Raw genomic sequence first — 25,089 nt, 5'->3', positions numbered from 1 at the left:
TCTGGGAGGAAGACTCTGGGAGGAAGGCTCTGGGAGGAAGGCTCTGGGAGGAAGACTCTGAGAGGAAGACTGGGAGGAAGGCTCTGGGAGGTAATGCTCTGGGAGGAAGACTCTGAGAGGAAGACTGGGAGGAAGGCTCTGGGAGGAAGACTCTGAGAGGAAGACTCTGGGAGGAAGACTCTGGGAGGATGACTCTGGGAGGAAGGCTCTGGGAGGAAGACTCTGGGAGGAAGGCTCTGGGAGATAGACTGGGAGGAAGACTCTGGAAGGAAGGCTATGGGAGGAAGACTGGGAGGAAAGCTCTGGAAGGAAGGCTCTGGGAGGAAGACTTTGAGGAAGAATCTGGGAGGAAGGCTCTGGGAGGAAGACTGGGAGGAAGAATCTGGGAGGAAGGCTCTGAGAGGAAGGCTCTGGGAGGATGACTGGGAGGAAGGCTCTGGAAGGAAGACTGGGAGGAAGGCTTTGAGAGGAAGGCTCTGGGAGGAAGACTCTGGGAGGAAGACTCTGGGAGGAAGACTGGGAGGAAGGCTCTGAGAGGAAGGCTCTGGGAGGAAGGCTCTGGGAGGAAGACTCTGGGAGGAAGACTCTGGAAGGAAGGCTCTGAGAGGAAGGCTCTGCGAGGAAGACTGGGAGGAAGACTCTGAGAGGAAGGCTCTGGGAGGAAGACTCTGGAAGGAAGGCTCTGAGAGGAAGGCTCTGCGAGGAAGACTGGGAGGAAGACTCTGGGAGGAAGGCCTTGGAACGAAGGCTCTAGATTCTTCTGCCAGAGTCTAGAAGGAAGGCTGGCAGAAGCCCTCATCTAGTTCATCTCCATATACATGGCAGCCTGCAACAAAGACTTCAACATTAATGCTCCGGGCTATTTAGTAGCACCTGTAGAGCTCTCTCTCTCTGCTCTGTCTCTCTCTCTGCTCTGTCTGTCTCTCTCTCTGCTCTGCCTCTCTCTCTGCTCTGTCTCTCTCTCTACTCTGTCTCTCTCTCTGCTCTGTCTCTCTCTGCTTTGCCTCTCTCTCTGCTCTGTCTCTCTCTGTTCTGTCTCACTCTCTGTTCTGTCTCTCTCTCTGCTCTGTCTCTCTCTCTGCTTTGCCTCTCTCTCTGCTCTGTCTCTCTCTCTGCTTTGCCTCTCTCTCTGCTCTGTCTCTCTCTCTGCTTTGCCTCTCTCTCTGCTCTGTCTCTCTCTCTGCTCTGTCTCACTCCCTGCTCTGTCTCTCTCTCTGCTCTGTCTGTCTCTCTGCTTTGCCTCTCTCTCTGTTCTGTCTCACTCTCTGTTCTGTCTCTCTCTCTGCTCTGTCTCTCTCTCTGCGTTGCCTCTCTCTCTGCTCTGTCTCTCTCTCTGCTATGCCCCTCTCTCTGCTCTGTCTCTCTCTCTGCTCTGTCTCTATCTCTGCTTTGCCTCTCTCTCTGTTCTGTCTCACTCTCTGTTCTGTCTCTCTCTCTGCTCTGTCTCTCTCTCTGCTTTGCCTCTCTCTCTGCTCTGTCTCTCTTTCTGTTCTGTCTCTCTCTCTGCTCTGTCTCTCTCTCTGTTCTGTCTCTCTCTCTGCTCTGTCTCTCTCTCTGTTCTGTCTCTCTCTCTGTTCTGTCTCTCTCTATGCTCTGTCTCTCTCTGCTCTCTCTCTCTGATCTGTCTCTCTCTCTGCTCTGTCTCTCTCTCTCTCTCCCTGCTGGCTGCTCTCTCTTCTCTTCTCTCTTCCCGGCGCTCACACCCTGTCACATACAAGGGGTAGGAACAGAGCAGAGCAGAGGGCTGTCAGAGCAGACAGGTCTTTAGGGACCTCCCAGGCCACTGGATGCAGTCTGGAAAAGAAACTTTGATGTAGGCTTGTAATCATGGCACTACAGGCTCAATTGCTAAGTCGACAAACACCAAACAAAGCTTGTCAGTCAAAAGCGTGAAAACAAACAAAATAGAAATGCCTTAGTTACATGCCAGCGAATGGTGTGACTTCAAAAGGAATACTGCAGAAGTTAAAGCTGGATCTAGAAAAAAAGACAGTAATTGTCTCTTTGTTCACAGTTTTTTTTTTGTTGCGACATGTCTCTGAGAAAATGTGAAACTAAAATAAAAACTGGTGTTGAAAAAAGCCAGACCACCAAAGAGTGTTGTGGATGTACAGTAGGTACAACTACTGCAGTATGTGTACTATTCATCCGCACGATCAACGGACAGAAGGAAATATCACTCAACAGCAACACCTCACACTGGGCTGCTACCGTGTTCAAATCGTCACCGTTTCAAACTGTCGTAACGAGAGAGGAAGGATAGATGATTTAGAAATGAAATGAACTGGTGAAAGTGATTCCATTTGAAACGTGCCTCAACGTGCCTCCTCTGCACCACCGGCAGCATCAGCAGGAACATTGATTGAGAAGAGAAGAGAAGAGGAGGGAGACTCTCTCCAGTCTCTCCAGTCTCTCCATCTCTCCATCAGTCAGTCAGAGAGAAACTCAGCAGCTTGCACATTGCTTTCATCTTTAATTAGGGACCATGTTTGAAGACAGGCAGTCACTCACTCCAAACTTTGACAGATTTGTGATTCTTTTCAAAGCGGACAGTTAACAGGCAAGGCTGTAGGACCCCCAGTGCCCACTGAATTAAAGATGTATTATCAAAACGAAGGACTCGTTATGGCATGAAATAACTTTTAATTACCAAATGGTTCACTAATTTGGGAGGGGAAAAATCTCTGTTGTTATTGATTGACGTGTTGAATATGATGGGATTTTAGTAGATGGAACAACATGTAAATCAGAAGGGATTTTTTATCAAAGCCAATCTAGATTCAGAGAGGTTCATGTAAGTATTTAATCATTTGAATTATTGCCCAAACTATAGTGTCTGAGAGATAACTACTGCCCATACTATCGTATCTGGGAGATAACTACTGACCATACTATAGTGTCTGAGAGACAACTACTGCCCATACTATAGTATCTGAGAGAAAACTACTGCCCATACTATAGTATCTGGGAGATAACTACTGCCCATACTATAGTATCTGAGAGATAACTACTGCCCATACTATAGTGTCTGAGAGATAACTACTGCCCATACTAGTATCTGAGAGATAACTATTGCCCATACTATAGTATCTGAGAGATAACTACTGCCCATACTATAGTATCTGAGAGATAACTATTGCCCATACTAAAGTATCTGAGAGATAACTACTGCCCATACTAGTATCTGAGAGATAACTACTGCCCATACTATAGTATCTGAGAGATAACTACTGCCCATACTGTAGTATCTGAGAGATAACTACTGCCCATACTATAGTATCTGAGAGATAACTATTGCCCATACTATAGTATCTGAGAGATAACTACTGCCCATACTATAGTATCTGAGAGATAACTACTGCCCATACTATAGTATCTGAGAGATAACTATTGCCCATACTATAGTGTCTGAGAGATAACTATTGCCCATACTATAGTGTCTGAGAGATAACTATTGCCCATACTAGTATCTGAGAGATAACTATTGCCCATGCTATAGTATCTGAGAGATAACTATTGCCCATACTATAGTATCTGAGAGATAACTACTGCCTATACTATAGTGTCTGAGAGAAAACTACTGCCCATACTATAGTATCTGAGAGAAAACTACTGCCCATACTATAGTGTCTGAGAGATAACTACTGCCCATACTATAGTGTCTGAGAGATAACTACTACCCATACTATAGTATCTGAGAGATAACTATTGCCCATACTGTAGTATCTGAGAGATAACTACTGCCCATACTATAGTATCTGAGAGATAACTACTGCCCATACTATAGTATCTGAGCGATAACTATTGCCCATACTGTACTATCTGAGAGATAACTATTGCCCATACTATAGTATCTGAGAGATAACTACTGCCCATACTATAGTGTCTGAGAGAAAACTACTGCCCATACTATAGTGTCTGAGAGATAACTACTGCCCATACTATAGTGTCTGAGAGATAACTACTACCCATACTATAGTGTCTGAGAGATAACCACTGCCCATGCTATAGTATCTGAGAGATAACTACTGCCCATACTATAGTATCTGAGAGATAACTACTGCCCATACTATAGTATCTGAGAGATAACTACTGCCCATACTATAGTATCTGAGAGATAACTACTGCCCATACTATAGTATCTGAGAGATAACTACTGCCCATACTATAGTATCTGAGAGATAACTACTGCCCATACTATAGTATCTGAGAGATAACTACTGCCCATACTATAGTATCTGAGAGATAACTACTGCCCATACTATAGTGTCTGAGAGATAACGAATGCCCATACTATAGTGTCTGAGAGATAACTACTGCCCATACTATAGTGTCTGAGAGATAACTACTGCCCATACTATAGTGTCTGAGAGATAACTACTGCCCATACTATAGTGTCTGAGAGATAACTACTGCCCATACTATAGTATCTAAAAGATAACAACTGCCCGTACTATAGTGTCTGAGAGATAACTACTGCCCATACTATAGTGTCTGAGAGATAACTACTGCCCATACTATAGTATCTGAGAGATAATTACTGCCCATACTATAGTATCTGAGAGATAACTACTGCCCATACTATAGTATCTGAGAGATAACTACTGCCCATACTATAGTATCTGAGAGATAACTACTGCCCATACTATAGTATCTGAGAGATAACTACTGCCCATACTATAGTATCTGAGAGATAACTACTGCCCATACTATAGTGTCTGAGAGATAACTACTGCCCATACTATAGTATCTGAGAGATAACTATTGCCCATACTATAGTATCTGAGAGATAACTACTGACCATACTATAGTATCTGAGAGATAACTACTGCCCGTACTATAGTATCTGAGAGATAACTACTGCCCATACTATAGTGTCTGAGAGATAACTACTGCCCGTACTATAGTGTCTGAGAGATAACTACTGCCCATACTATAGTGTCTGAGAGATAACTACTGCCCGTACTATAGTATCTGAGAGATAACTACTGCCCATACTATAGTATCTAAAAGATAACAACTGCCCGTACTATAGTGTCTGAGAGATAATTACTGCCCATACTATAGTATCTGAGAGATAACTACTGCCCATACTATAGTATCTGAGAGATAACTACTGCCCATTCTATAGTATCTGAGAGATAACTACTGCCCATACTATAGTATCTGAGAGATAACTACTGCCCATACTATAGTATCTGAGAGATAACTACTGCCCATACTATAGTGTCTGAGAGATAACTACTGCCCATACTATAGTATCTGAGAGATAACTATTGCCCATACTATAGTATCTGAGAGATAACTACTGACCATACTATAGTATCTGAGAGATAACTACTGCCCGTACTATAGTATCTGAGAGATAACTACTGCCCATACTATAGTGTCTGAGAGATAACTACTGCCCGTACTATAGTGTCTGAGAGATAACTACTGCCCATACTATAGTGTCTGAGAGATAACTACTGCCCGTACTATAGTATCTGAGAGATAACTACTGCCCATACTATAGTGTCTGAGAGATAACTACTGCCCATACTATAGTGTCTGAGAGATAACTACTGCCCGTACTATAGTATCTGAGAGATAACTACTGCCCATACTATAGTGTCTGAGAGATAACTACTGCCCATACTATAGTGTCTGAGAGATAACTATTGCCCATACTATAGTATCTGAGAGAAAACTACTGCCCGTACTATAGTGTCTGAGAGATAACTACTGCCCGTACTATAGTGTCTGAGAGATAACTACTGCCCGTACTATAGTGTCTGAGAGATAACTACTGCCCGTACTATAGTGTCTGAGAGATAACTACTGCCCGTACTATAGTATCTGAGAGATAACTACTGCCCGTACTATAGTGTCTGAGAGATAACTACTGCCCGTACTATAGTGTCTGAGAGATAACTACTGCCCGTACTATAGTGTCTGAGAGATAACTACTGCCCGTACTATAGTGTCTGAGAGATAACTACTGCCCGTACTATAGTATCTGAGAGATATCTACTACCCATACTCTAGTGTCTGAGAGATAACTACATATATGAGCAGGATTTAACACAAATAAAATGCAATGTGAGAGATGGAGATAGAGAGAGTATATTTCACCCATATCTACTGGGTGAAATTCCACAGTGTGCCATCACAGCAGCAAGATTTGTGACCTGTTGCCACAAGAAAAGGTCAACCAGTGAAGAACAAACACCATTGTAAATACAACCCATATTTATGTTTATTAATTTTCCCTCTTGTGCTTTAACTATTTGCACATCATTACGACACTGTATGTATACATGATATGACATTTAGAACTTCTGTGAGTGTAATGTTTACTGTTAATTTTTATTGTTTATTTCACTTTTGTTTTTTATCTATTTCACTTTTTTATTTATTTTTTATTTAACCTTTATTTAACCAGGTAGGCAAATTGAGAACACGTTCTCATTTACAATTGCGACCTGGCCAAGATAAAGCAAAGCAGTTCGACACATACAACAACACATAGTTACACATGGAGTAAAACAAACATATAGTCAATGATACAGTGAAAAAAAAATAAGTCTATATACAATGTGAGCAAGTGAGGTGAGATAAGGGAGGTGAAGGCAAACAAATATATGTATAAATAAATAAAAATATAAAAAGGCCATGGTGGCGAAGTAAATACAACACAGCAAGTAAAATAAAACTTAAAACACTGGAATGGTTGGTTTGCAGTGGAAGAAAGCGCAAAGTAGAGACAGAAATAATGGGGTGCAAAGGAGCAAAATAAATAAATAAATACAGTAGGTAAAGAGGTAGTTGTTTGGGCTAAATTATAGATGGGCTATGTACAGGTGCAGTAATCTATGAGCTGCTCTGACAGCTGGTGCTTAAATCTAGTGAGGGAGATAAGTGTTTCCAGTGCTTTTGCGGCACAGTCGATAGCGCACCGGACCTCGGGCTAGGAGGTCGAGGGTTCGAGACCTGCTCCCTGCCTGTTTCATTACACTGGTAATTACACCAGTGTTTCCACTTGCTTTGCCAATAAATCCCATGAATTGAAATTGATTTGAAATTAAATTGAGAGAGAAAGGCAGAGAGGGAGAGGCAGAGAGAGAGAGAGTGAGAGGCAGAGAGAGAGGGAGAGGCTAACGAAACAATAAAGAAATCCAATCCAATCCTACCTCAGTATTGAAATTCTGTGTTCAAATTAAAGACACCTTTTATTCTAGATTTACTTACGTAAGACCCTGCTGATGTTCCTGGAGAGCGTCTGTTTTAAAAGTCAATATATCTCCAAAGTCTCTCCAGTCCTAACCTAGCCTAATGTAATCCCGTAACATTGAACCAGACCCTAAATTCACCGCTCTCTTTCACCAGGAGAATATATTGTGTTAGATAGTGAATAAGAGTGTTCTCAGGAGAGAAGGGACATTCAGAGCTGAGAGGCTGAGTGGTTCCTGTTTGGGAAGATACGTCGTATCGCGTGTCATTTGCATCGCGCATTAGCCTATAAGCAAATCACAGAACCACTCATTCTGGTACTATTGGAAAAAAAACTATCCTCGGAAAATGTAATTACTCCCGGTATGCCTGATGCCCAAAGCAGCACGCTGGCAGGGCCGGCAGGGCCTGTGGCAGGGTGCTAAACGGCTTACTGCTTCCCACCTTCCTAAGTATCCAAATGTTTATTGAGTGTCGGTCCACCGGGACATGTCGGCCTTTGTGAAGGTTGTTCTATACCGTCGCTGTTGGTGGATAAAGGTCGCGAGGATCGTCTTTTAACTTGTTTTAGACTCATGTTGTGTTTCTATTTGATTCGGGCCCCACCGGGGGGGGGGGGGACAGACCTCATTTAGACATGTCTAGGAGTGGCTTTTCAGTCTGGACTGTTCCGACTTGACAAAGACAGGCAGGTGATCGTTAAAAACGATCCTCCCTTTTTTCCTCTCTTGTAAATATACAGACGTTTTATATTTAACCCGAGGAGCCTTCTAGCTCTCTGAGACATGACCCGGGCTGCAGGTTCGTAGGCACGGCTTGGCTGTCTTTGTACCATGTAGGTGTTGAGGAAATCCACAGAGAAAGAACATGTCTTGACAGAAAGATAGTTGTGTGTTTGGGTGGATATCTACAAATGGTGCCAGTCTATAAGGTATAATAGCTGGGAGAATTTATTAACAACAGAAATGTATCTGATAAATGAAATATTTGGTGTACTCTATTGCACTCCATGTACTACCACAGTACATCACTTCCTGGAACTGATCAGGACTCCTAGACCCGGTCAATCCCGGGGCGATGTTGGTATCTACGCTACGTCGCCAGTTTTCTTCGCCGTGTGCGAGGCTGAGGTCAGACCATGCAACGTTCACACAACTTCAGTTCCAGTTGACGGGTTGAAAGTGACATCGATTCAAACATTATCGCTGATACGCGACACAACTCAAACGCAAACTGAAATCGCATGCAAACAGCCAATCAAATTGAATCTGCTTTAGTTATGTCAATCCATATAATGTTATAACCCACCTCATAGACCAATGATTATTATAATGTTATAACCCCCCTCATAGACCAATGATTATTATAATGTTATAACCCCCCTCATAGACCAATGATTATTATAATGTTATAACCCACCTCAAAGACCAATGATTATTATAATGTTATAACCCCCCTCATAGACCAATGATTATTATAATGTTATAACACACCTCATAGACCAATGATTGTTATAATGTTATAACCCACCTCATAGACCAATGATTATTATAATGTTATAACCCCCCTCATAGACCAATGATTATTATAATGTTATAACACACCTCATAGGCCGATGATTATTATAATGTTATAACCCCCCTCATAGACCAATGATTATTATAATGTTATAACACACCTCATAGACCAATGATTATTATAATGTTATAACCCCCCTCATAGACCAATGATTGTTATAATGTTATAACCCCCCTCATAGACCAATGATTATTATAATGTTATAACACACCTCATAACCGAAAGGTTGCAAGTTCAAATCCCCGAGCTGACAAGGTACAAATCTGTTGTTCTGCCCCCCTGAACAAGGCAGTTAACCCACTGTTCCTAGGCCGTCATTGAAAATAAGAATTTGTTCTTAACTGACTTGCCAAGTTAAATAAAGGTAAAATACATTTAAAAAAATAAAAAATATACCAATGATTATTATAATGTTATAACACACCTCATAGACTCATGTGATAATGATTGATAAACACACATAGATTCATATGATAATGATTAATAAACACACATAGACTCATGTGATAATGTTTGATAAACCCACCTCGTAGACTGTGTAACACCTGACACTAATGTAATACTCCATACAGCCACATGGGGGCAGTATTCAGCTGTGTTAAAACTATACTGATGTGTTTCAGACACACACTGGATGTGATGAACAGGCTGAATGGTACAGTAATACGAGGAGGGATGTATACTAAATGAATAAATACTATTGATATAATTGATGTTATAACTTTATCTGTGAATTACAGTACAAATATATATATTATTAAAATATAAAACAGGGAGGTTTAGTCAAAGTACACGATTGATTTTTTAAAATTTACTAGGCAAGTCAGTTAAGAACAAATTCTTATTTTTAATGAAGGCCTAGGAACAGTGGGTTAACTGCCTTGTTTAGGGGCAAAACGACAGATTTTTACCTTGTCAGCTCGGGGATTTGAACTTGCAACCTTTCAGGTTACTAGTCCAACGCTCTAACCACTAGGCCTAGTCACGTGACACAATATTTTCAAAAGCGTTACGTTTAGAGTTCACATGTTAACACCACCTTTTGACATGTACATGTTTTTACCTTACATGTGAAATGTACAGTTTTACAAGTAAAAAACGTCCTCATGTGAAAATCTCACGTTCACATGTGAAATTTGCAGTTTTACAAGTAAAAAGCGTCCTCATGTGAAAATCTCACGTTCACATGTGAAATTTAGAGTTTTACAAGTAAACAACTTCCTCGTGTGAAAGTCTCATGTTCACATGTGAAATTGTAAAAAAATCAAGAGCAATTTTTCCACATATGGAATTGCTAGACATTCTGTAAAGACAATCTGTAAAGACATTCTGTAAAAGACATTCTGTAAAAGACATTCTGTAAAGACATTCTGGGAAGACATTCTGTAAAGACATTCTGTAAAAGACATTCTGTAAAAGACATTCTGTAAAGACATTCTGGGAAGACATTCTGTAAAGACATTCTGTAAAAGACATTCTGTAAAGACAATCTGTAAAAGACATTCTGTAAAAGACATTCTGTAAAGACATTCTGTAAAGACATTCTGGGAAGACATTCTGTAAAGACGTTCTGTAAAGACATTCTGTAAAAGACATTCTGTAAAGACGTTCTGTAAAGACATTCTGGAAAGACATTCTGGGAAGACATTCTGTAAAGACATTCTGTAAAGACATTTTGTAAAGACATTCTGTAAAAGACATTCTGTAAAGACATTCTGGGAAGACATTCTGTAAAGACATTCTGTAAAGACATTCTGGAAAGACATTCTGTAAAGACATTCTGTAAAGACATTCTGTAAAGACATTCTGGAAAGACATTCTGTAAAAGACATTCTGTAAAAGACATTCTGTAAAAGACATTCTGTAAAAGACATTCTGTAAAGACATTCTGGGAAGACATTCTGTAAAGACATTCTGTAAAGACATTTTGTAAAGACATTCTGTAAAAGACATTCTGTAAAGACATTCTGTAAAGACATTCTGGAAAGACATTCTGTAAAGACATTCTGGAAAGACATTCTGTAAAGACATTCTGGGAAGACATTTTGTAAAGACATTCTGTAAAAGACATTCTGTAAAGACATTCTGTAAAGACATTTTGTAAAGACATTCTGTAAAAGACATTCTGTAAAGACATTCTGGGAAGACATTCTGTAAAGACATTCTGTAAAGACATTCTGTAAAGACATTCTGGAAAGACATTCTGTGAAGACATTCTGTAAAGACATTCTGGGATGACATTCTGTAAGGACTGATACTACAGACCATCCACCAACATGACTGATACTACAGACCATCCACCAACAGACAGGACTGATAGTACAGACCATCCACCAACAGACAGGACTGATACTACAGACCATCCACCAACAGGACTGATACTACAGACCATCCACCAACAGGACTGATACTACAGACCATCCATCAACAGGACTGATCCTACAGACCATCCACCAACAGACAGGACTGATACTACAGACCATCCACCAACAGACAGGACTGATACTACAGACCATCCACCAACAGGACTGATACTACAGACCATCCACCAACAGGACTGATACTACAGACCATCCATCAACAGGACTGATCCTACAGACCATCCACCAACAGACAGGACTGATACTACAGACCATCCACCAACAGACAGGACTGATACTACAGACCATCCACCAACAGGACTGATACTACAGACCATCCACCAACAGGACTGATACTACAGACCATCCACCAACAGGACTGATACTACAGACCATCCACCAACAGGACTGATACTACAGACCATCCACCAACAGGACTGATACTACAGACCATCCACCAACAGACAGGACTGGTACTACAGACCATCCACCAACAGACAGGACTGATACTACAGACCATCCACCAACAGACCGGACTGATACTACAGACCATCCACCAACAGACAGGACTGATACTACAGACCATCCACCAACAGACAGGATTGATACTACAGACCATCCACCAACAGAAAGGACTGGTACTACAGACCATCCACCAACAGGACTATAATACAGACCATCCACCAACAGACAGGACTGATACTACAGACCATCCACCAACAGGACTATACTACAGACCATCCACCAACAGAAAGGACTGGTACTACAGACCATCCACCAACAGGACTGATACTACAGACCATCCACCAACAGACAGGACTGATAGTACAGACCATCCACCAACAGGACTGATACTACAGACCATCCACCAACAGACAGGACTGATACTACAGACCATCCACCAACAGGACTGATACTACAGACCATCCACCAACAGACAGGACTGGTACTACAGACCATCCACTAACAGGACTGATACTACAGACCATCCACCAACAGACAGGACTGATACTACAGACCATCCACCAACAGACAGGACTGGTACTACAGACCATCCACTAACAGGACTGATACTACAGACCATCCACCATCAGACAGGACTGATACTACAGACCATCCACCAACAGGACTGATGCTACAGACCATCCAACAACAGGACTGATACTACAGACCATCCACCAACAGGACTGATACTACAGACCATCCACCAACAGGACTGATACTACAGACCATCCACCAACAGACAGGACTGATACTACAGACCATCCACCAACAGGACTGATACTACAGACCATCCACCAACAGACAGGACTGATACTACAGACCATCCACCAACAGGACTGATACTACAGACCATCCACCAACAGGACTGATACTACAGACCATCCACCATCAGACAGGACTGATACTACAGACCATCCACCAACAGACAGGACTGATACTACAGACCATCCACCATCAGACAGGACTGATACTACAGACCATCCACCAACAGACAGGACTGATACTACAGACCATCCACCAACAGACAGGACTGATACTACAGACCATCCACCAACAGACAGGACTGATACCACAGACCATCCACCAACAGACAGGACTGATACTACAGACCATCCACCAACAGGACTGATACTACAGACCATCCACCAACATGACTGATACTACAGACCATCCACCAACAGACAGGACTGATACTACAGACCATCAACCAACAGGACTGATACTACAGACCATCCACCAACAGGACTGATACTACAGACCATCCACCAACATGACTGATACTACAGACCATCCACCAACAGACAGGACTGATACTACAGACCATCAACCAACAGGACTGATACTACAGACCATCCACCAACAGGACTGATACTACAGACCATCCACCAACAGGACTGATACCACAGACCATCCACCAACAGACTGATACTACAGACCATCCACCAACAGGACTGATACTACAGACCATCCACCAACAGACAGGACTGGTACTACAGACCATCCACCAACAGGACTGATACTACAGACCATCCACCAACAGGACTGATACTACAGACCATCCACCAACAGGACTGATACTACAGACCATCCACCAACAGACAGGACTGATACTACAGACCATCCACCAACAAACATGACTGATACTACAGACCATCCACCAACAGACAGGACTGATACTACAGACCATCCACCAACAGACCGGACTGATACTACAGACCATCCACCAACAGGACTGATACTACAGACCATCCACCAACAGACCGGACTGATACTACAGACCATCCACCAACAGGACTGATACTACAGACCATCCACCAACAGACAGGACTGATACAGAGTGAAGGTAAGCCTGGGTACTAGAGTTAGACTGTCTGTAACAGAACAGTTATGTGTGTCTCTGTGTTTAAGGCTCTGACTGGGGCCATGTCAGAAGTCTAATAGCAGATCTCCTTATACAGAACATGTGTTGACTGGAAGGCTGCAAACTGTTCGTCAATGTTTTTGTTTTGTTTGTTTTGCTTGGAGAATGGGGATGGTGACGCCAACGGTGTTTTATTGGCTGTCGGTGGAAAAGACAGTTTGCTAAACCAATTGGAAGGCTGCTTCTATTGTACTCCTTCCCCTTTCTACTACGTTGAGCTATCCCACTGGACACAAGACATCAGATCAACGTCTAGTAGAGCTATCCCACTGGACACAAGACATCAGATCAACGTCTAGTAGAGCTATCCCACTGGACACAAGACATCAGGTCAACGTCTAGTAGAGCTATCCCACTGGACACAAGACATCAGATCAACGTCTAGTAGAGCTATCCCACTGGACACAAGACATCAGACCAACGTCTAGTAGAGCTATCCCACTGGACACAAGACATCAGATCAACGTCTAGTAGAGCTATCCCACTGGACACAAGACATCAGATCAACGTCTAGTAGAGCTATCCCACTGGACACAAGACATCAGGTCAACGTCTAGTAGAGCTATCCCACTGGACACAAGACATCAGATCAACGTCTAGTAGAGCTATCCCACTGGACACAAGACATCAGACCAACGTCTAGTAGAGCTATCCCACTGGACACAAGACATCAGATCAACGTCTAGTAGAGCTATCCCACTGGACACAAGACATCAGGTCAACGTCTAGTAGAGCTATCCCACTGGACACAAGACATCAGATCAACGTCTAGTAGAGCTATCCCACTGGACACAAGACATCAGATCAACGTCTAGTAGAGCTATCCCACTGGACACAAGACATCAGGTCAACGTCTAGTAGAGCTATCCCACTGGACACAAGACGTCAGGTCAACGTCTAGTAGAGCTATCCCACTGGACACAAGACGTCAGGTCAACGTCTAGTAGAGCTATCCCACTGGACACAAGACATCAGACCAATGTCTAGTAGAGCTATCCCACTGGACACAAGACATCAGATCAACGTCTAGTAGAGCTATCCCACTGGACACAAGACATCAGGTCATTGTCTAGTAGAGCTATCCCACTGGACACAAGACATCAGGTCAACGTCTAGTAGAGCTATCCCACTGGACACAAGACATCAACGTCTAGTAGAGTTATCCCACTGGACACAAGACATCAACGTCTAGTAGAGCTATCCCACTGGACACAAGACATCAGATCAACGTCTAGTAGAGCTATCCCACTGGACACAAGACATCAGGTCAACGTCTAGTAGAGCTATCCCACTGGACACAAGACATCAGATCAACGTCTAGTAGAGCTATCCCACTGGACACAAGACATCAGGTCAACGTCTAGTAGAGCTATCCCACTGGACACAAGACATCAGGTCAACGTCTAGTAGAGCTATCCCACTGGACACAAGACATCAGGTCAACGTCTAGTAGAGCTATCCCACTGGACACAAGACATCAGGTCAACGTCTAGTAGAGCTATCCCACTGGACACAAGACATCAGGTCAACGTCTAGTAGAGCTATCCCACTGGACACAAGACATCAGATCAACGTCTAGTAGAGCTATCCCACTGGACACAAGACATCAGATCAACGTCTAGTAGAGCTATCCCACTGGACACAAGACATCAGATCAACGTCTAGTAGAGCTATCCCACTGGACACAAGACATCAGGTCCACGTCTAGTAGAGCTATCCCACTGGACACAAGACATCAGATCAACGTCTAGTAGAGCTATCCCACTGGACACAAGACATCAGATCAACGTCTAGTAGAGCTATCCCACTGGACACAAGACGTCAGGTCAACGTCTAGTAGAGCTATCCCACTGGACACAAGACATCAGGTCAACGTCTAGTAGAGCTATCCCACTGGACACAAGACTTCAGGTCAACGTCTAGTAGAGCTATCCCACTGGACACAAGACATCAGGTCAACGTCTAGTAGAGCTATCCCACTGGACACAAGACATCAACGTCTAGTAGACCTATCCCACTGGACACAAGACATCAGGTCAATGTCTAGTAGAGCTATCCCACTGGACACAAGACATCAGGTCAACGTCTAGTAGAGCTATCCCACTGGACACAAGACATCAGACCAACGTCTAGTAGAGCTATCCCACTGGACACAAGACATCAGATCAACGTCTAGTAGAGCTATCCCACTGGACACAAGACATCAGATCAACGTCTAGTAGAGCTATCCCACTGGACACAAGACATCAGGTCCACGTCTAGTAGAGCTATCCCACTGGACACAAGACATCAGATCAACGTCTAGTAGAGCTATCCCACTGGACACAAGACATCAGATCAACGTCTAGTAGAGCTATCCCACTGGACACAAGACATCAGATCAACGTCTAGTAGAGCTATCCCACTGGACACAAGACATCAGATCAACGTCTAGTAGAGCTATCCCACTGGACACAAGACATCAGGTCCACGTCTAGTAGAGCTATCCCACTGGACACAAGACATCAGATCAACGTCTAGTAGAGCTATCCCACTGGACACAAGACATCAGGTCAACGTCTAGTAGAGCTATCCCACTGGACACAAGACATCAGATCAACGTCTAGTAGAGCTATCCCACTGGACACAAGACATCAGATCAACGTCTAGTAGAGCTATCCCACTGGACACAGGACATCAGATCAACGTCTAGTAGAGCTATCCCACTGGACACAAGACATCAGGTCAACGTCTAGTAGAGCTATCCCACTGGACACAAGACATCAGATCAACGTCTAGTAGAGCTATCCCACTGGACACAAGACATCAGGTCAACGTCTAGTAGAGCTATCCCACTGGACACAAGACATCAGATCAACGTCTAGTAGAGCTATCCCACTGGACACAGGACATCAGATCAACGTCTAGTAGAGCTATCCCACTGGACACAAGACATCAGATCAACGTCTAGTAGAGCTATCCCACTGGACACAAGACATCAGGTCAACGTCTAGTAGAGCTATCCCACTGGACACAAGACATCAGGTCAACGTCTAGTAGAGCTATCCCACTGGACACAAGACATCAGATCAACGTCTAGTAGAGCTATCCCACTGGACACAAGACATCAGATCAACGTCTAGTAGAGCTATCCCACTGGACACAAGACATCAGGTCAACGTCTAGTAGAGCTATCCCACTGGACACAAGACATCAGATCAACGTCTAGTAGAGCTATCCCACTGGACACAAGACATCAGGTCAATGTCTAGTAGAGCTATCCCACTGGACACAAGACATCAGATCAACGTCTAGTAGAGCTATCCCACTGGACACAAGACATCAGGTCAACGTCTAGTAGAGCTATCCCACTGGACACAAGACATCAGATCAACGTCTAGTAGAGCTATCCCACTGGACACAGGACATCAGATCAACGTCTAGTAGAGCTATCCCACTGGACACAAGACATCAGATCAACGTCTAGTAGAGCTATCCCACTGGACACAAGACATCAGGTCAACGTCTAGTAGCGCTATCCCACTGGACACAAGACATCAGGTCAACGTCTAGTAGAGCTATCCCACTGGACACAAGACATCAGATCAACGTCTAGTAGAGCTATCCCACTGGACACAAGACATCAGGTCAACGTCTAGTAGAGCTATCCCACTGGACACAAGACATCAGATCAACGTCTAGTAGAGCTATCCCACTGGACACAAGACATCAGATCAACGTCTAGTAGAGCTATCCCACTGGACACAAGACATCAGATCAACGTCTAGTAGAGCTATCCCACTGGACACAAGACATCAACGTCTAGTAGAGCTATCCCACTGGACACAAGACGTCAGACCAACGTCTAGTAGAGCTATCCCACTGGACACAAGACATCAGGTCAACGTCTAGTAGAGCTATCCCACTGGACACAAGACATCAGATCAACGTCTAGTAGAGCTATCCCACTGGACACAAGACGTCAGACCAACGTCTTGTAGAGCTATCCCACTGGACACAAGACATCAGGTCAACGTCTAGTAGAGCTATCCCACTGGACACAAGACATCAGATCAACGTCTAGTAGAGCTATCCCACTGGACACAAGACATCAGATCAACGTCTAGTAGCGCTATCCCACTGGACACAAGACATCAGGTCAACGTCTAGTAGAGCTATCCCACTGGACACAAGACATCAGATCAACGTCTAGTAGAGCTATCCCACTGGACACAAGACATCAGGTCAACGTCTAGTAGAGCTATCCCACTGGACACAAGACATCAGATCAACGTCTAGTAGAGCTATCCCACTGGACACAAGACATCAGGTCAACGTCTAGTAGAGCTATCCCACTGGACACAAGACATCAGATCAACGTCTAGTAGAGCTATCCCACTGGACACAAGACATCAGATCAACGTCTAGTAGAGCTATCCCACTGGACACAAGACATCAGATCAACGTCTAGTAGAGCTATCCCACTGGACACAAGACATCAGATCAACGTCTAGTAGAGCTATCCCACTGGACACAAGACATCAGGTCAACGTCTAGTAGAGCTATCCCACTGGACACAAGACATCAGATCAACGTCTAGTAGAGCTCTCCCACTGGACACAAGACATCAGGTCAACGTCTAGTAGAGCTATCCCACTGGACACAAGACATCAGGTCAACGTCTAGTAGAGCTATCCCACTGGACACAAGACATCAGGTCAACGTCTAGTAGAGCTATCCCACTGGACACAAGACATCAGATCAACGTCTAGTAGAGCTATCCCACTGGACACAAGACATCAGATCAACGTCTAGTAGAGCTATCCCACTGGACACAAGACATCAGACCAACGTCTTGTAGAGCTATCCCACTGGACACAAGACATCAGGTCAACGTCTAGTAGAGCTATCCCACTGGACACAAGACATCAGATCAACGTCTAGTAGAGCTATCCCACTGGACACAAGACATCAGATCAACGTCTAGTAGAGCTATCCCACTGGACACCAGACATCAGATCAACGTCTAGTAGAGCTATCCCACTGGACACAAGACATCAGATCAACGTCTAGTAGAGCTATCCCACTGGACACAAGACATCAGGTCAACGTCTAGTAGAGCTCTCCCACTGGACACAAGACATCAGGTCAACGTCTAGTAGCGCTATCCCACTGGACACAAGACATCAGGTCAACGTCTAGTAGAGCTATCCCACTGGACACAAGACATCAGACCAACGTCTAGTAGAGCTATCCCACTGGACACAAGACATCAGACCAACGTCTAGTAGAGCTATCCCACTGGACACAAGACATCAGACCAACGTCTAGTAGAGCTATCCCACTGGACACAAGACATCAGGTCAACGTCTAGTAGAGCTATCCCACTGGACACAAGACATCAGGTCAACGTCTAGTAGAGCTATCCCACTGGACACAAGACATCAGGTCAACGTCTAGTAGAGCTATCCCACTGGACACAAGACATCAGATCAACGTCTAGTAGAGCTATCCCACTGGACACAAGACATCAGGTCAACGTCTAGTAGAGCTATCCCATTGGACACAAGACATCAGGTCAACGTCTAGTAGAGCTATCCCACTGGACACAAGACATCAGGTCAACGTCTAGTAGAGCTATCCCATTGGACACAAGACATCAGGTCAACGTCTAGTAGAGCTCTCCCACTGGACACAAGACATCAGGTCAACGTCTAGTAGCGCTATCCCACTGGACACAAGACATCAGATCAACGTCTAGTAGAGCTATCCCACTGGACACAAGACATCAGGTCAACGTCTAGTAGAGCTATCCCACTGGACACAAGACATCAGATCAACGTCTAGTAGAGCTATCCCATTGGACACAAGCCATCAGGTCAACGTCTAGTAGAGCTATCCCACTGGACACAAGACAGCAGGTCAACGTCTAGTAGAGCTATCCCACTGGACACAAGACATCAGGTCAACGTCTAGTAGAGCTATCCCACTGGACACAAGACGTCATGTCAACGTCTAGTAGAGCTATCCCACTGGACACAAGACATCAGGTCAACGTCTAGTAGAGCTATCCCACTGGACACAAGACGTCATGTCAACGTCTAGTAGAGCTATCCCATTGGACACAAGACATCAGGTCAACGTCTAGTAGAGCTATCCCACTGGACACAAGACATCAGGTCAACGTCTAGTAGAGCTATCCCACTGGACACAAGACATCAGGTCAACGTCTAGTAGAGCTATCCCACTGGACACAAGACATCAGATCAACGTCTAGTAGAGCTATCCCACTGGACACAAGACATCAGATCAACGTCTAGTAGAGCTATCCCACTGGACACAAGACATCAGATCAACGTCTAGTAGAGCTATCCCACTGGACACAAGACGTCAGGTCAACGTCTAGTAGAGCTATCCCACTGGACACAAGACATCAGGTCAACGTCTAGTAGAGCTATCCCACTGGACACAAGACTTCAGGTCAACGTCTAGTAGAGCTATCCCACTGGACACAAGACATCAGGTCAACGTCTAGTAGAGCTATCCCACTGGACACAAGACATCAACGTCTAGTAGACCTATCCCACTGGACACAAGACATCAGGTCAATGTCTAGTAGAGCTATCCCACTGGACACAAGACATCAGGTCAACGTCTAGTAGAGCTATCCCACTGGACACAAGACATCAGACCAACGTCTAGTAGAGCTATCCCACTGGACACAAGACATCAGATCAACATCTAGTAGAGCTATCCCACTGGACACAAGACATCATATCAACGTCTAGTAGAGCTATCCCACTGGACACAAGACATCAGGTCCACGTCTAGTAGAGCTATCCCACTGGACACAAGACATCAGATCAACGTCTAGTAGAGCTATCCCACTGGACACAAGACATCAGATCAACGTCTAGTAGAGCTATCCCACTGGACACAAGACATCAGATCAACGTCTAGTAGAGCTATCCCACTGGACACAAGACATCAGGTCCACGTCTAGTAGAGCTATCCCACTGGACACAAGACATCAGATCAACGTCTAGTAGAGCTATCCCACTGGACACAAGACATCAGATCAACGTCTAGTAGAGCTATCCCACTGGACACAAGACATCAGGTCAACGTCTAGTAGAGCTATCCCACTGGACACAAGACATCAGATCAACGTCTAGTAGAGCTATCCCACTGGACACAAGACATCAGGTCAACGTCTAGTAGAGCTATCCCACTGGACACAAGACATCAGGTCAACGTCTAGTAGAGCTATCCCACTGGACACAAGACATCAGGTCAACGTCTAGTAGAGCTATCCCACTGGACACAAGACATCAGGTCAACGTCTAGTAGAGCTATCCCACTGGACACAAGACGTCAGGTCAACGTCTAGTAGAGCTATCCCACTGGACACAAGACATCAGATCAACGTCTAGTAGAGCTATCCCACTGGACACAAGACATCAGGTCAACGTCTAGTAGAGCTATCCCACTGGACACAAGACATCAGATCAACGTCTAGTAGAGCTATCCCACTGGACACAAGACATCAGGTCAATGTCTAGTAGAGCTATCCCACTGGACACAAGACATCAGATCAACGTCTAGTAGAGCTATCCCACTGGACACAAGACATCAGGTCAACGTCTAGTAGAGCTATCCCACTGGACACAAGACATCAGGTCAACGTCTAGTAGAGCTATCCCACTGGACACAAGACATCAGATCAACGTCTAGTAGAGCTATCCCACTGGACACAAGACATCAGATCAACGTCTAGTAGAGCTATCCCATTGGACACAAGACATCAGATCAACGTCTAGTAGAGCTATCCCACTGGACACAAGACATCAGGTCAACGTCTAGTAGAGCTATCCCACTGGACACAAGACATCAGGTCAACTTCTAGTTTTTACATCCGGTTGGGTTGTCAACTAACGTGAATTCAACGTGAAATCAACAGTAAAGGTCTCCATGTCATTGGATACTAAGTTAAAAGGTAAGTGAACAAAAACAGGAAATGACCTTATTGTACGTTGACCACTTTTTGCAAATCCAATGACTTTTCAACCTTGATTCAATTTCATCATATAGATTCTTTTTTTTTTTGGGGGGGGGGGGGGGGGGGGACCTGGAAACAACGTTGATTCTACTAGTTTGTGTCCAGTTGGATCATGTGTGTTACAAGATGCGTTTGTTGATCAATGGACGGTTATTCATCATTTGAAAATGTGATACATTTTATAAAACAATGAACCTGCCGTATATTTTCAATTGAAAATTATTTGAAATCCAACGGAAACTCATGACAGTTCCTGTAAAGCATTAGAATTCTAACGCGGAAGAGGAAGTTTCTCCCACATGGTTTTCTACCACTTCACTTATATTGAAGTGAACTCTGGCTCTGTGAGACGTTACTGTAGTACGAGCACTTTGTATTCTGAGATCAGAGAGAGAGAGACAGCAGCAAAGTGCCGAGGAGAACAAGTAAACATGAAATATAGATGAGTATGCCCTGATTTTGATGAGCTTTCTGGTAAGTATTTCAGTCACAGACAGTTAAGGGTTTGTGCTGCCTGTTTTTGTTGGGGAGTGGTACTTTCATTGGCTGCCTGGAACGAGTCAAGATGAGCCGACTCCCTCCGGCCTCACCTTTCCCCTGGCCTCTCTGGTTTTGGGGCCAGCACATTTCCATTTCAAAATTATCCCTGCCTTATTAAGTAAGACCCTGTCTAAAGTAGCATTATATAATCATACATTCATAAATGTAGTGAGACGTATTTAAGTGGAGCCATCCCAGAAGTCAATGTGTCTCTGCCCCAGAAGAATACTGTCCAAACGTCCTCAGCTGAATGAAGGAGTCCAGAGAGACAGAGAGCTCTGGCCTGCTGGTTTAGAAATAGATATGATGAGGTCCAAATTACTATGTCTCCGTAGCCATGGTGGGAGGCTCTCAAGTGGGAGTGAGAGGAGAGACTAGAGAGAGAGCGAGAGAGAGAGAGAGAGAGAGGTAGAGAGAGAGAGAGAGAGAGAGAGAGAGAGAGAGAGAGAGAGAGAGAGAGAGAGAGAGAGAGAGAGAGAGAGAGAGCGAGCGAGCGAGAGAGAGAGAGCGAGCGAGCGAGCGAGAGAGAGAGAGAGAGAGAGAGAGAGAGAGAGAGAGAGAGAGAGAGAGAGAGAGAGAGAGAGAGAGAGAGAGAGAGAGAGAGAGAGAGAGAGAGAGAGAGAGAGAGAGAGAGAGAGAGAGAGAGAGAGAGAGAGAGACCGGTTGAGGCACAGGGGACCACTGTTCCTATTCTTCTTCTCTCTATTGTGAGGTGGAATGAGTCCGGTGCGGTGGGGTGATGTGCGGGCCCAGGTCCCTGTGCTCTGATCACCTGGTGAAGAGAGAGAGAGAGAGCAAGAGGGAGAGAGAGGGCAAGAGGGAGAAAGAGAGAGAGGGAGAGAGTAAAGGGAGGGAGAGAGAGAAAGATAAAAAAGGGAGGGAGGGAGAGAGAGAGAGAGAGAGAGAGAAAAAAGGGAGGGGAGAGAGAGAGAGAGAGAGAGAGAGAGAGAGAGAGAGAGAGAGAGAGAGAGAGAGAGAGAGAGAGAGAGAGAGAGAGAGAGAGAGAGAGAGCTGTGCAACACGGCTTAATTCCTGATAAAGTCATTATGCCTGTCCAGGGAGAACCAGGGAGAGACAGGGACGTGTTCCTTCGGCCCCGTAGTGGCCCCGCGGAGGCCCCATCCGGGAGCTCAGGCCCTCTCCATCCCCTCAGAGGGCTCTCCTCTATCTCCCGCATGCTTGTCTTGACTACATGATCCCACTGTTGGGACACAGGAGGCTTTTGAGGAGAGAATGACTGAGGCCAGAATATATACTACTCCAAATGTAGTCCACACCTCTGACTGCTTACACAGCTAGACCGCAATGACATGGATGTCCAGTGAATTCACTTGGAGCTTATGAAGTGGACTCATTAGAATATCTAAGAGATGGGAAGCTAGTCTTGAACAGGCTGACAGGAGTCCTTCTTCTTTCCGAGTCTTCCTAGCCCGTCCCTGGTCTTGAACAGGCTGACAGGAGTCCTTCTTCTTTCCGAGTCTTCCTAGCCCGTCCCTGGTCTTGAACAGGCTGACAGGAGTCCTTCTTCTTTCCGAGTCTTCCTAGCCTGTCCCTGGTCTTTGTTTGTTATACAACGTTACTGACATCTAGTCAGTCGAGACACTTTCCTTTACTTTGTCTCTGTCTCTGTCCCAAACACACACACCTTCCTGCCCTGCTCCTCTACCTCAGGGAGCTCATGTCCACGTCGGCATAACGGTGGCCCAGGAAGATAATGCAGACTGTACCTAAAGTCTTCCTCTATTCTTCCAAAGAAGCGATAATGTAGACTGTACCTTGTGTCTTCCTCATGAAGAGATAATGTAGACTTGTACCTTGTCTTCCTATCTTCTTCCCCATGAAGAGATAATGTAGACTGTACCTTGTGTCTTCCTCATGAAGAGATAATGTAGACTGTACAGTGTCTTCCTATCTTCTTCCCCATGAAGAGATAATGTACACTGTACCTTGTGTCTTCCTATCTTCTTCCCCATGAAGAGATAATGTAGACTGTACCTTGTGTCTTCCCATGAAGAGATAATGCAGACTGTACATTGTCTTCCTATCTTCTTCCCCATGAAGAGATAATGTAGACTGTACCTTGTGTCTTCCTCATGAAGAGATAATGTAGACTGTACCTTGTCTTCCTATCTTCTTCCCCATGAAGAGATAATGTAGACTGTACCTTGTGTCTTCCTATCTTCTTCCCCATGAAGAGATAATGTAGACTGTACCTTGTGTCTTCCCATGAAGAGATAATGCAGACTGTACCATGTTTCTTCCCATGAAGAGATACTGTAGACTGTACCTTGTGTCTTCCCATGAAGAGATAATGCAGACTGTACCTTGTGTCTTCCCATGAAGAGATAATGTAGACTGTACCTTGTGTCTTCCCATGAAGAGATAATGTAGACTGTACCTTGTGTCTTCCTCTCTTCTTCCCCATGAAGAGATAATGTAGACTGTACCTTGTCTTCCTATCTTCTTCCCCATGAAGAGATAATGTAGACTGTACCTTGTGTCTTCCTATCTTCTTCCCCGTGAAGAGATAATGTAGACTGTACCTTGTGTCTTCCTCTCTTCTTCCCCATGAAGAGATAATGTAGACTGTACCTTGTGTCTTCCTATCTTCTTCCCCATGAAGAGATAATGCAGACTGTACCTTGTGTCTTCCCATCTTCTTCCCCATGAAGAGATAATGTAGACTGTACATTGTGTCTTCCTATCTTCTTCCCCATGAAGAGATAATGCAGACTGTACCTTGTGTCTTCCCATCTTCTTCCCCATGAAGAGATAATGTAGACTGTACATTGTGTCTTCCTATCTTCTTCCCCATGAAGAGATAATGTAGACTGTACCTTGTGTCTTCCTATCTTCTTCCCCATGAAGAGATAATGCAGACTGTACCTTGTGTCTTCCTATCTTCTTCCCCATGAAGAGATATTGTAGACTGTACC

General features: G+C 44.4%; 1 protein-coding gene across 1 annotated transcript in view; it reads right to left on the bottom strand.

The window, feature by feature from the left end:
• LOC139569889 (putative proline-rich protein 21) overlaps nt 1–24,821 on the bottom strand; it is a 27,083-nt gene extending 2,262 nt beyond the window's left edge. Inside the window, exons 1-2 of the mRNA XM_071391212.1 lie at nt 24,795–24,821; nt 1–770 (exon numbers count right to left, since the gene is read on the bottom strand). The exon at nt 1–770 is cut by the window's left edge and continues 529 nt beyond it. Of these exons, the coding sequence (XP_071247313.1) occupies nt 1–770; nt 24,795–24,821 (797 nt within the window). The remainder of the gene's footprint in view (nt 771–24,794) is intronic.
• Nucleotides 24,822–25,089: the final 268 nt, after the last annotated feature.

Source organism: Salvelinus alpinus, chromosome 3 (genome assembly GCF_045679555.1).
Source record: "Salvelinus alpinus chromosome 3, SLU_Salpinus.1, whole genome shotgun sequence".
NCBI lineage: Eukaryota > Metazoa > Chordata > Actinopteri > Salmoniformes > Salmonidae > Salvelinus > Salvelinus alpinus.
This window is presented reverse-complemented; position numbering and strand designations above follow the sequence as displayed.